The following is a 13,882-nucleotide window of genomic DNA, read 5'->3' on the forward strand; positions in this document are numbered from 1 at the left end:
GGCTAGTTTTTTAAAATTTACATTTACGTATGTAAAACAACTCTCTCTCTCTCTCTCTCTCTCTCTCTCTCTCTCTCTCTCTCGTAGATTGTTTTCCTGCTTTGCTACGTATGTATGATTTTATATAGATACGGTAAATAATATTTGTAATAACATATTTAATAAAAGCTTTTACTGTAATACCATTATTTATCACTTTTATCATGCGCGTTAAATTCCTTAGTTTGTTTACTGAGCGTACTTTATGACGCCGTCGTTTCAGGCAGCGTCATAAAGAAAAACATTTCATTTGGAAGTCCTAAGAAAAATTAAGTAAAACATTAGTAATAACCAAATCAACATACTGTACTGAATAATCAATATAATCGATGCAAAAAGTAACCTATACACAGATGTGTAAATGCGTTTGTTTCTTCATTATAATCAGAGATAAACGTAAACAAAACATTGGTTGCCATTTTTTACCGTGCTTTTTGGCGTGTACAGGAAACGCATGATATAAAATCGCCTTTAATATTTGTGCCTGTTTTAGTTTAGGGTACGTTAGTACATGCATTAAGTGTTCTGTACATTAAAGGGTAGTTTGTTAACAGTACTACGTACAAGGGAAGGTTTTAAAAGTCTGAAAATACATGTTAAATAAATAGGTAAATATGGTGTCACTACTTCGCGGATTTTCACCTATCGCGGCCGGGTCTGGAACCTATCTACCGCGATAAACGAGGGTTCACTGTATAAGTTATGTATTTATAACTACTGTACATGAGTAATTTACTACAGTACATATAATATTAATATTTACAATTATCTTAAATAGAAAAAATAATTAACACAAGTGTAAATTAAATCAATAAGATCTAAAATCAGTCCTTATTTGATAATTTTATCCATAAAACAAGTAGGTAGACAGTATGATTTAAAAGTAAAATCCATTAGTTCAAGTTTCCATGAAACTCAACTTATCATACTAGAGGCACAATGTTTTAACATCATCACAGAATAAAGTGGCTTACAGTTACTAAAAAGGGTGATGAGATTTACGGCTTTGCTTTTTCCACAGATGACTGTTTGATTCTGTAATCGCTAAGAGCTGCTTTGATAGCATCTTCTGCAAGCACTGAAATTACACAAAAAAGTTGGTTAAACAAGTGAAAAAGCTCAAAATTATAATCCTTTGTATCGCACACTATAAAAGAACACAGTAATCCCTGGCCATACCATGGCTCACCTACCACACCCTCGGCACTAGCAGATTTATAAACACACAGTATAGTGCAGTAAGGCCGGGAGCACGCAAGCGATTCTGTGGCGCCACAAAGCCACAGCATCGTGTGGCGGGGATGAGCGACAGAGAGCCACAGTCGCTAGTTTGCGCGGAAAAACTTGAAAACAATGGAAACCTATGGGAGACCACATCCCTGCCACACGATGCTGTGGCTTTGTGGCGCCACAGAGTCGCTAGGTGTGCTCCCGGCCTAGAGCCTCGCAACATAATTTGTAATTCGTTCTTGAGTGGCTTTCTTTTTGTAATGTCACATTTTACATGTAAATCACCCAATTCGTTCCAAACCCTACAAAAACACCACATTATATTTTAAAATAAAGCTAAGCTATTGATACCGTACAGCCAAATACATTTGAACCATTCAATAAACCTAAACTAACATGTTAATTACCTGTAAATTAAGTACTTATTAGAACATAATGCAATAATACATGGAAAATAATACAATACATACAGTAAAATACTGTACATATACAAAACATACAGTACTTTATATACTGTACTATTATAGTTACCATTACAACCGAGATACATTTTCTATTGTGTAAACAATAAGTTTTCATCAAATTTTTTTAATGGGTGACTTATTTTATTCTTGACCTGACACTGGAAAATCTCTCTTCTTATCATGAAACATTTTTCGCAATGCGAGTTGGAATAATCTTCACGTCTCGTTTCGCAGCGTGAAAATTTTGTAAGCATATTCTTTCATGAAGTGAGGTGACTGTACAAATAAATCTATAATCCCAGTCTTCTGTGGGGAAGTTTTTTTTTTTTTTTTTTTTTTTTTTTTTACCTAAAAATAAAAGTAATAAAGAAAAAGGAATTTGGTTTGGTAGCAAGAAAGCAATAGCAAGAAAGCAATGAGTACCATATGTGACACAATGAATCACTAAATTGTAAGTGGAAAACTAAACTTGTCAAGTTTAAGGAGGGTAGCCAAAGTTGCCCAGATGATTTTGTACAATGTAGACACGACCAGAGCACTCAATCTGTGTCCTGGCTGTTGGGCCACAGGATCACTCGCAGGCAAACACCTGCATTCGGTATCCAGTCCCGGTTTGCTTTTATGCATACCTACACGTTACACTCAATCTGTGTCCTGGCTGTTGGCCCACAGGATCACTCGCAGGCAAACACCCGCATTCAGTATCCAGTCCCGATTTGCTTTTATTCATACCTACACATTTTACTCTGTATCTTAATGTGTATTGCAAGGAGTTTTGCATTTTTGGCAAAAATTGTCATCGTAAATTACTTCAAGTCCTACAATACCAGCTCAGCATTCCACACTTACTAAGGCTCCTGGCAGTCGGCCATCATAGGACAATGCTTTATAGTGGAGAAGGTAAAACTTTTTGACATGCTTAAGGTAGGTAGAAGCTATGCTTTCACTGTGGCATTAATGAAACTACTGTTTGCTTCATCAAAAAAGACAAAATGAACATAAAGACAACAGAAAATGTCACTTTTAAAAGACAGCGGTAAGTGTGGAAGCTTCCCACAGTACTATAAGGCCATCATAAGGATGGAGACAACATTAGCCCTTTGGATTAGTGACTGTAGGAAGAACATTGTACCGGGTACCAACACCATACGAGAGATGTCCAGACAGATGTGGGGGATGGTGGTGATGACAACCCAGAAACAGGACTATCTCTGGCATCTCCCCCCAACCCAACCAAATTTAGTGCCAGTAAGGGCTGGGTTGATAAATTTCAAGGCAGGTTCAACCTTAAGAGTGTCACTGTATGGAGAAACTGACTCTGCTGACAAACTGGCCGCTGAAAAAAACGTTCCAGACCATCATTGAGGAAGAGGGCTATTCGCGTGAGCAAGTTTTTAATATGGATGAGCCTAGCCTCTATTGGAAATGTATGCTATTGTGGACTTCACTAGGAAAGAGGAAACCAGTCCCTGAATTAATTTGAAATATGTGGAAATGCTGTAGGCTTAATGATGAAGCCAGCATCTACTCGAGTCTATGGATGTGGATATTGACTTCTCGCTAAGGGAGTACTAGCGTGTGTGCACCATTGTAATATCTACAAAATATCCATTAAGCCGTAAAGTAGATGAAGAAAGAAATACTCAACGCTTGCTGGAAGAAACTGGCCAGAAGTGGTTAACAAGTAAAAAGAATTCTCTCCTAACATCAATTATTCAGCAGCAAATAAGACAGTGAGGCTGGCTGGCAAAAGTGCTAGGAGGATATGGCTTCACAAATACGACTACCAACGACGTAAATGACACGATTGAGCCTCCCTCAGATTCATTAACAAATAGAGCCGAGGGAGATGTCGAAGTGTAGAATTAAGAATGAAGAAAAGCATGAAGATCCAGGTGAAGAGGAAGTCAGCCTAACAATAGAATGGCTCTCAACTCTAGCAAAAACAAAACAACTTTCAGACAATGGCCGAACATTGGGACTAACAGAAGATTTGTGCGTTGCAATTCACAAATGCAATAGACAGAGTTATGGAAGTTTATAAGAACATCCTTTTAGCACAAGAAAAGGCAGCATCAGCAATTGCCAATCACTATATTCCTCGCACGCCAAAAAACCAGACATGGATACTACTCAGTCAGCGGAAATAAAAGTTACTTCGCTCGATGACAAAGATATTGCACCACCTGGCAAAAGTGCCTCAAGTGGTGCTTTCAAAATATCATTCTTCTATGTACCACATGGCAATTAATCATCATCAAAGTTTTTAAGCGTGTATAACAGGTTTACGAGTGTTGAGAAGATATATAAAAGCTTAATTTATAATGATAAAAAAAATACCATAGATTTGACGTATCTACTGTACTTTGCAGTTTTCCAGCTATCTTACAGTTCCTAGAAAGCAACACCCGTGTTGGCTGAGGAGAACTGTAACAACTACCGGGGAATATCACTACTAAGTATCGCGAGTAAGATTTTCGCTCGGATTCTCCTTGACCGCCTCCTTATTCTCGCAGAAGACGTCCTGCCAGAGTCCCAGTGCGGCTTTCGACCTTCCCGCGGGACCATAGACATGATCTTCTGTGCGCGACAACTACAAGAGAAGAGCCTCGAACAACAACAGCCCATAATGTTCATCTTCTGGGATTTGAAAAAGGCCTTCGACAAAGTACCCTCGACCTGCCATGTGGGCTGTCCTCAAAAGATATGGCTGCCCACCCGATTTTGTCAAGCTGGTGCGTGTCCTCCATGACGGAATGGTTGGGAGAGTCTGCCACCAGAACTCTCTTTCAGACCCATTCCCCATCAACGGCGGCCTGAAGCAGGGCTGTGTTCTGGCCCCGACGTGTTTCTCGCTATACACCGCAGCAATGCTCAACGAGATTCCCCCAGACACACCCTCAGTCGACCTACGTTTCCGCATGGATGGAGGCGCTTTCAACCTCGCTAGACTCCGCGCCAGAACCAAGACCACATTGTGTGCAGTGCGAGAACTGCAGTATGCTGACGACAATGCCACCCCAGGTCAGACGGCAGAGGACCTGCAGTCGTCAGCTGATGCATACAACTCTGCCTACGAACGTTTTGGGATGCAAGTCAACTCAGACAAAACCAAGACCCTCGTCCAACATCCACCAGGACTGATGCTCCCCAACTTCAATACCACAGTGAATGACCAACCGTTAGAACAGATGGACCAGTTCTCCTACCTAGGGAGCATCCTAACATCAACTCCCACAAGCAAAAAGGACGTGGAGAACAGGATCAGGGCAGCCCACTCCGCCTTTGGCCGACTCAACTGCCGCGTATTTAACAACCACGCTCTGACAATGACCACCAAAATAATGGTGTTCAGGGCAGTAGTCCTCTCCACGCTCCTGTATGCACGTGAAACATGGACGCTATATAAAAACGATCTTAAAAACCTAGAACGCTTCCAACAAATGAAACTGAGGCAGATCTTGAAAATCCCCTGGGAGAGCCACACCACCAACATTGAAGTCTTAGAACGTGCCTCGCTGACCAGCGTGGAGGCCACCATCATCCACCACCGCCTCCGCTGGATAGGACACGTGCATAGGATGGATCCATCTAGGCTCCCAAAGAAAATATTCTACGGAGAACTGACCCAGGGCACCAGACCACGAGGAGCCCCAAAAATGCGCTATAAAGATCAACTAAAGCGCACCCTTGCTCTAACTGACATCGATCCTTCCTTATAGAAAGAAACAGCCAGGGACAGGAAAACCTGGAGGAGTACAGTACACCATGGCACCGTGGACTTCGAGGAGAGGAGGAGACAAAATGAGGAGGCTAGGAGGAGAAGAAGGAGAGAGCGGTTAGAACAGCCCCGCCCACCACCTACCCTCCCTTGTGAACACTGTCCGCGACTCTTCCACCACAGACTAGGGCTTAACAGCCACATCAGGCATAAGCACCCACCCCACAGATAGGAGGCTGATGGCTAACGACAGAACCCAATACTCGGACACGAGTGGGCGCCGACGACGACGATTTTAAGGCAAAAGAATAACCAAAAATGAAATAATAGAAAGAACATAGAATGGGATAATTCAAGAACAGTAACTTTTGTATGTTATCAATCAACTTATGTGATACAAAGTAAAAATATGAAATCTATATCAATCAATCACATCAATCTGTAAGTAATTCAGATGAAAATATGGCCAGGGTTGATTATAAATAGTTTACTGTACAGTATTTGGTAATAAATTACTAATAACTTAAAGTAAAATTTATTGTTTCAAGGGACTACTGTACTTTATATCAAGTCATCAAAACACAATAAATACATACGTAAAGACATGAGATGATGATGATGATGAAAGACGTTTCTAAATATGAATTCTCTAAAAACACTCGATAAAATAAAAAAAATAATAAAAACTTTTGTATGTAAAATTCAAGTTTGCACCAGGAGTAGGCTATTTCAGAAAACTTACACTTTCAACCCCCCCCCCCACCACAAAAAAAGATAATAACTCCAGTACCTCAGTTAAAATATAAATAACAAAATACACCTTCAATATCTCATTAAAAATGAGGATGGAAAAATACACATTAAAAAAAAAAAGAAGTAAAGAGTTAAAGCAATGAAAAGAGAGAAAATTAATAAATAACCTTCACTAATTCTAATAAATACATATTCACCTTTACTAATTTTACATTACATGAATGATAAATCTTGATATAAAAAAATAGATGACACCTAGATCCTGATAAATCGACTAAGAGTGGTACACCACTTTCATTGGTATTCAGGCCAAGATCCAGTGCTACCATAAGACCAGTTTAATCTAATACAGCAACTTCGTCATCCAAGCTAACAGTCATCTATAAAGAAATTGCATTTTCTAGCCTTTCAACAACAACACCATCCAATACTCACTTGAACAATGAAGCTTAACAGGTGGTAGACTCAACTCTTTGGCAATGTCTACATTTTTAATCTTCAATGCATCATCAACCTGAAGAGTATATGAAGAGAGTAAATAACTAAAGAGTAATAAAAATTCATTAAACCAACCATGGAAAAAGCATAAAGTTCTCGCAAGAATATTTAATGGGAGCTAAACATACAGTATACTGTATATCCATTGATTTACATAAACATCAAATACTGTATTTTATCAAGATTTACTGTACATAGTAGTTTAAAACATGAGCTTTCAAGTACAGTATTGCATAAAAAAGGTCAAGTAAAAATTACCATCCTTATTTGAGAAGCATTAACTGCACAGTATTTTAAAATAAAAAATACAGTATACAATCATACATGGGGTTAAATAGCACAGCAAAAGTTTAAAATCTAAGAATAAACACTGGCTCCCTTAAGTAACACTCCCAGAGCCCCTATTTCCTTATAAAACTTGAAAAAATAATATTTGTAGTTATATAACACTGAAATTATTCACGATTGTTCTAATAAAAAAAATTCTCATTTGTACAGGGTAAGTACAGTTGCCTTCTCTTTGAAGGACTTCCCTTTGCCTTATGGGGTAGAATGTAGTTCCAATAAGCTGCACTGCCTGACATCACTTAGACCCCAGTAGCATATGTTCATCTGTTTTTCCAGTCACCAGCGTCCTTCCTCCCAGCAGCAAGGAGTCCTAGCACGATTAGATCGACAGAGACGCAAGGTGTGTTACTATTTTAGGTGTAGGATCAACTTTGTTTGTGTGTAATAGTCTGTAACACCCATTTGCTTTAAGCAAACCTATCCATCAATTACATACATAATCCTGAGGTATCTACACGGATAGCAAAGTGTCCGCCTCTCTGGTTGGTCAGCTGCAGATTTGAGCCCGTGCCACAGACTTCTGCCCTAACTGACTTAGCCATCGAGGCTCAAAAATTATTAAAAGTTATACAATACAAATTACAGAACAGCCTCTGATAGAAAAGACAGTCACCAAAAAGGGGGTTGAAAATTTACTTATGATACTTGTCTCCAGCTCTTCCCAATTACTGTGTTTGGTCTTTTAAGACTATGCTTTTATATTCTTTCAGTTAAGGTACATTCACAAGATTTACAATGCTTGCTTACCAGAATGCATGAAATATCACATGAGGTTGGGCTGAAGATAAATAGAAGACATGATGGGAACGGAATTTGCAATGGAAGATGAAATATCATTGGAAGGAGAAAGGATTAATAAGGTAGAATCATTTAAGTATTTGGGAACTATGATCTCCAATACAGGGTCTTCAGAACTAGAGTTTAGTGAAAGATTGAAAAAATGCAAATCAGACAATGGCTAGGTTAAGAAGAATTTGGAAATGAAATCGCCTGAAATTACATATAACAATCAGACTCTATTTCAGTTTAGTGAGATTGGTGTTAGACTATGGACACCACGAGTCATGGTATGACAATGAAACAATCTCCAATAGATTTAGTAGATTTGAGAACAAAGCCCTCAGAAGGATATGAGAGTTAAATGGCAGAACAGTATTAGAAATGAAACTATAAGAGATAACTCTAGTGCTATTTGTGGATGAGATCATGATGAGGGGTAGAAGACAGTTTGGGCATGCTCTTCGCACTCCCCATGACAGATTGGTTCACCAAATGTTCAGCTGGGCTCCACAAGGCACAAGTAGAGTTTGAACACCCAGGCCTACATAGCTGAGGACTATGAAGTGCGAAGTAGGAGATGATGAATGGAGAAGTATTGAATTAAAACTCAAGATAGAGACGATTGGCGAAATCTAACTGAGGCCCTTTGCATTGATAGGCGAAAGAGGAGATGATGGTGACATTCACGATTATATATAATTTTTCTCAATACATTACCATAGAAGCTTAGATAACCACAACTCCCACGGCTACAGCTCTGAGCACATTTTTCCCCATACATGTGTCAGTTATCAGTTTCAAATCTATTTGATATTTTCCCCCAATTGTTTGTGCCTCTTTAGTAGGATTCAATATACTGTATGCCATAAAATACGTGTTATGAGTTTTTCCATCTTCTTGGAGCTCTTTTCAAAATAAAATTTCAGAATATACCAGGAGACATTTTTTAATCCTTATTAAAAATCTCTTAAGAGGAAAATTTAGATGAGAATGAAGACACTCCTATCACTCGGCCCAGTTTTAATACCGACACCCTTTAGGGGTGAGCAAGATGGGTATATTCCTGGCATTCCATGCAACTTTTTTCTCTGGTATATTTAGCAGTATTTATACCTTTGAAATGGTGCTTTAAGGGACCGTCCGCCATGTCTGCCTTTTTTTTTTTTTAATGATCCAAATTACACCATTTCTATATATGTTTTAGACATATAGTATACCTTCATCATATAAAAATATCAAGAAATATATTATACCTTCATCATATAAAGATTTCAAGTCATTTTATCAAACACTTTAGGATTTATTAGCAAAAATCATGACTTAAAAAAAAAAATTTAGGTACATTTTCCCCCACTACTATAATACCAATTGTATTGAAACTTATACCATGAAAACTACTCTATCAACCGAACAATTCTGTCGGACAGAATTTTGATTTCCCTTTCTGTTTGTTTTTAATGAATTTTTTTTTTCCTCGCCTAGACGGAAAATATTCGTGAAAAAAAAATATAAAAAGAAAATCAAAATTTTGTCTGACAGAATTGTGGGATTTCTATTCTTCTTTTCAATGATATCTTTCTCTCTAATATCGAACAACAAATACATGAGAAAAATGTACCTAAGTGTGAATAAGTATGTTTTTGAGTTATGAGCTCCCGGGGTCCACTCTATTTCGATCTGTGATCAATAGTAGAGGGAACCCTACTCTCGCTAAAATCAAAGTAGTTACAAGGTAACTCACTGATAGCAGCCTGCAGAAGCTTGTGTGAGAGAGACTCGTGGCTTGTCTTCACGTAGGAACTCGAGGATTCTAAGACATATCCAATACCCTCCCTCAAGAGGTATTGGTGACGTAACAAAGTATTCATTCATACCCAGGATGCACAAGGGAAATGGTTCTTACCTGCAGAGAGGTGAGGTCAGCTATGCTTCGGTCTTGCGGAGCTATTTCCCCAGGGGGGGAGAAGGAGAAAGAAAGAAGTGAGCCAGACATTCTTTTCATTCACCCTAGACTAACCTGGGTAACCTAAGCCCTCAACCCTCTGCTACTGTCCATCAAGGAGCCTGAGGCATTAGATCACTTGTTGTGCGGCCACCACAGGACCAATGGAGAAGGTTTCCATGCTCCTGTGGGTTACGTCTTTCAGGTAGTGGGCTGTGAAGGTCGTCTGACGCTTCCACACGCCCGCTTGCAATACCTGTGCCACAGAAAAATTTTTCTTGAACGCCAGAGACGTTGCAATGCTTCTGACGTCATGATCTCTGGGTCAGTTGGACAGAGGAGGATCTGGATATAAAGCGTATTCGATTACTTTCCTTATCCAGGAGGAAATAGTATTCCTCGTGACCCTCCTCTTGACCTTCCCCATGCTGACAAAAAGTACTCGTACACGGGGGCGAGCTTCTGCTGTTCTTTTTAGGTAACACCTCAGACTCCTCACTGGACATAGTAACAGTTGGTCTGGATCTTCGGTTACAGAACGAAGACTCTCTATCCGAAATGGGCCGAACCTGGAGTCCGGCACACCCGGATTTTGAGTCTTGGCTACAAACTCAGGGACGAAGTTGAAGATTACTTCCCTCCATCTCCTAGAGTGGGAGACATCAGCAGATAGACCATGAAGTTCGCTGACTCTCTTGGCCGAAGCCAAAGCGAGCAGGAACACCTTCTTCCACGTGAGGTGGCGATCTGAGGCCTGGCGTAGTGGTTCATATGGGAAGCCCTTCAGAGACCTGAGGACCCAAACCACGTTCCAAGGGGGAGGTCTTAGCTCTGCCTAGGGGCAAGTAAGCTCGTAACTGCATATGAGCAAAGAAAGTTCAAACGAGGAAGAAATATCGACCCCTTTCAATCTAAAGGCGAGACTCAAGGCTGAGCGGTAGCCTTTGACTGCCGAGACCGAGAGAAGCTTTTCTTCCCGAAGGTATACAAGAAACTCCGCTATGGTTGGAACAGAGGCATCGAGGGGAGAGATACCCCTTCCACGACACCAACCACAGAAAACTGACCACTTCGCCTGGTAGACTTCCTCTGTGGATCTCCTGAGGTGTACAGCCATTCTTTTCGCATCCGGTTGCGAAAAGCCTCTCTGTGTGAGGAGGTGCTGGATAGTCACCAGGCGTGAAGTCGAAGCGAGGCTACGGCTCTGTGAAAGATGTTGGCATGTGGTTGTTTGAGGAGGTGTTGTGGAGGAAGCTCCCTCGCGATCACCGTGAGGAGATGCAGAAGGGACATTTGCAAATTGTTGCTTGCTCGTACCTGGTTGAGGACTTTTTTCATCAGACAGAACGGGGGAAACGCGTAAGCGTCCAGGTTTACCCACCGTTGTTGAAAAGCATCTTGCCAAAGATGCTTGGGGATCCGGGACTGGAGAGCAGTACAACGGGAGCCTGAAATTCAGGGGTGTTGCGAACAGATCCACCGTCGGGGAACCCCACAAAGTCAGGACTTTGTTGGCTATCAGAGGATTCAAAGACCACTCTATGCCAGCTATATTAGTCGCTCTGCTCAGCTTGTCTGCTAGCACATTCCGCTTGCCCGGAATGAAGCGAGCTGATAGAGTCACCGAGTTGTCTTCTGCCCATCTGAGTATCTCTACTGCAAGATGGCACAGTTGCTGCGAAAGGGTACCGCCCTGTTTGCTTAGATAAGCTACTACCGTGGTGTTGTCGCTCATCAGCACCACGGAGTGCCCCGCCAGGACCTGGTGGAACTCTTTGAGGGCCAGAAAGGCTGCCCTCATCTCTAAGAGATTTATGTGCTGGTACCTTTCTGATTCGGACCACTGGCCGGAGATATAATGGTGCAGCACGTGAGCCCCGGGGCCCATCCTTCTTTTGATGCGTCCGAAAACAGCATCAATTCCGGGGGAGAGATGAGAAGATCGACCCCGTTGCAAAGGTTCGGCTCCGACAGCCACCACCTGAGGTCCGACTGTTCCTCTCGCCCTATGCGGACTAGGTGATCCCAGGAATCGGAGTGCTGTTTCCACTGGGATTTTAGTCGCCACTGGAGGGATCTCATCCTGAGGCGACTGTTGGGGACCAGTTAGGTCAGGGAAGAGAGGTGACCGAGAAGGCGAAGCCAATCCTGCGCCGGGAGCTCTTTCCAACTGAGGAAGACCTGTGCTATCTCCCTCAGTCTCTGGATCCTTTCGTTTGATGGAAACGCTTTGTGCCTTAGGGTGTCTAATCGCATGCCTAGGTATACCAGTTCTTGAGAGGGGAGCAGTTGAGACTTCTCGAGGTTTACCACGATCCCCAGATCCTGGAAAAACCTTAGAAGCTCGTCTCAGTGACTGAGAAGGTCCGCCTCCGAGTCTGCCAGAATCAGCCAGTCGTCCCAGTATCTTAGGAGACGGATGCCGACTCTGTGAGCCAAAGATGATACTAGGGCGAATACTCTCGTGAATACCTGGGGTACTGTGGAAAGACCGAAACACAGCACCCTGAACTGGTAATGCTTCTGATTGAACATGAATCTCAGATACTTCCTGGAAGATGGATGAATTGGGATCTGGAAGTATGTGTCCTTCAGATCTAGAGTGCACATGTCTTATCGCTTGTCTGACTGTGTCAGCCGTCTCCATCCTGAAAGGTGTGTGTTTGACAAACCTGTTCAGGGCCGAGAGGTCGATGACTGGTCTCCAGCCTCCAGACGCCTTTTTCACAAGAAAGAGTCGACTGTAGAAGCCTGGGGACCCATCGAGGACCTCCTGGAGAGTGTCCTTCTCCAACATGGACTGGACTTCTGCCCTGAGGGCAAACTTCTGTGCGGATCCCTTTGTACAGGAGTTAAATGGAATCGGCACTCGAGTCAGTGGAGGGAGAGAGTGTGAACGGGATATGATACCCTGAACGAATCACCTCGACCGTCCAGGGTTCGGCCCCGTGGTAAAGCCACCTCTACCAGCAGCTTTGCAGGCATCCCCCCACAGGTGGACAAATGGGAGGATTGCCTGTCTTATTGGGACCGGCCTCGGCCAGATCCCTTCTTACCCTTTCCCCCACGGAATGACTTTTTGCTGTGAAAGGCCTGCTTTGCACCCTTTTTACCCTGCTGTTTTGGGTCTCTAGCCCTTTTCAGCTGCGGGTTCTGCTGTGCTTTCCGCTGTGGCTGAGAGGGGTAAGGTCTCGCTGTTAAGGCCTTTTGGATGAGGGAGTCCTGACTGGACTTCCTCCACCTCTCTGCCACCCGCTCGACATCTTCGGGATGAAACAAAGAATAGCCCTCGAAAGGAGCATTTCTCAGACTCGCTACTTCGGCCTGAGGGAGATGTCTATACAGCTTTCCTATGATGGCATCCCTCCTCTTCAGGATAGTGTTGGCTCAAAGGTTCACTACCTGATGAGAGAGGAACTCAATGGCCGGAGTGCCGGACAAAAGGAAAGTCTCCAAGGACTTCCTGGAGGACTCCCGAGACAGGTCTTTAGACCGCATCAGTTGTCCTAAGGATTCTAACCAGAAATCCAGCCACGAAGTAGCTTGCATGGCATACTTCGCCACCTTTTCCTGGTTTAGGATTTCAGAGGCCGAAAAGGAGACGGGAAGTCCCAAGAGTTTCTCGAGGGGGTGGCCTTCGAGAGTGCCTCTATATAGTGGTCGAGAGGCAGCGTTGGAAGGGATTCTCTGAGGATTTCATAGTACCTCCTCTGAAACACATACGGAGGAGGTAAGAGCTTGGAGGACGAGTTGGAGCGGAGAGAAGAGGTGGAACCAGTTGCCTGAGACACAGCCTTCTGTTTGGCACTCTTCAACCCCTTTGACCAGGGCAAAGCTGCACTAGTCCTATGAGGTTTCTGAGTGCCATAGAACTGGTCAAGGACCGTTTCTTTTCCATCTAGAGGGGCTGCCGATGGATCTGGAAGTCCATTGATGGAACGGATGCAGGCTAGAACCTGCCAGAAGGCGTGTTACGATTCCTTCCTCTCATCCTCTGTAAGCCTAGGGCTAGCGGCTACTGGCAGAGCGTCGTCCTCGAGATCGCTCTGCCCTTCCACGTCCAAGCTCTCATCCATAGGAGCCCGGCGTGGGTCGAAGTCGTCAACT

At 42.7% G+C, this 13,882-nt stretch overlaps 1 protein-coding gene across 2 annotated transcripts in view; it reads right to left on the reverse strand.

The window, feature by feature from the left end:
* Positions 1 to 861: 861 nt before the first annotated feature.
* IscU (Iron-sulfur cluster assembly enzyme) overlaps positions 862 to 13,882 on the reverse strand; it is a 44,172-nt gene continuing 31,151 nt past the window's right edge. For both annotated transcript variants that reach the window (XM_068385594.1, XM_068385593.1), the window contains exons 3-4: positions 6,643 to 6,721; positions 862 to 1,117 (exon numbers count right to left, since the gene is read on the reverse strand). In XM_068385594.1, coding sequence (XP_068241695.1) covers positions 1,038 to 1,117; positions 6,643 to 6,721 — 159 coding nt within the window. In that variant the 3' untranslated portion in view covers positions 862 to 1,037. The remainder of the gene's footprint in view (positions 1,118 to 6,642; positions 6,722 to 13,882) is intronic.

This window comes from Palaemon carinicauda, chromosome 13 (assembly GCF_036898095.1).
Source record: "Palaemon carinicauda isolate YSFRI2023 chromosome 13, ASM3689809v2, whole genome shotgun sequence".
Taxonomy (NCBI): Eukaryota; Metazoa; Arthropoda; class Malacostraca; order Decapoda; family Palaemonidae; genus Palaemon; species Palaemon carinicauda.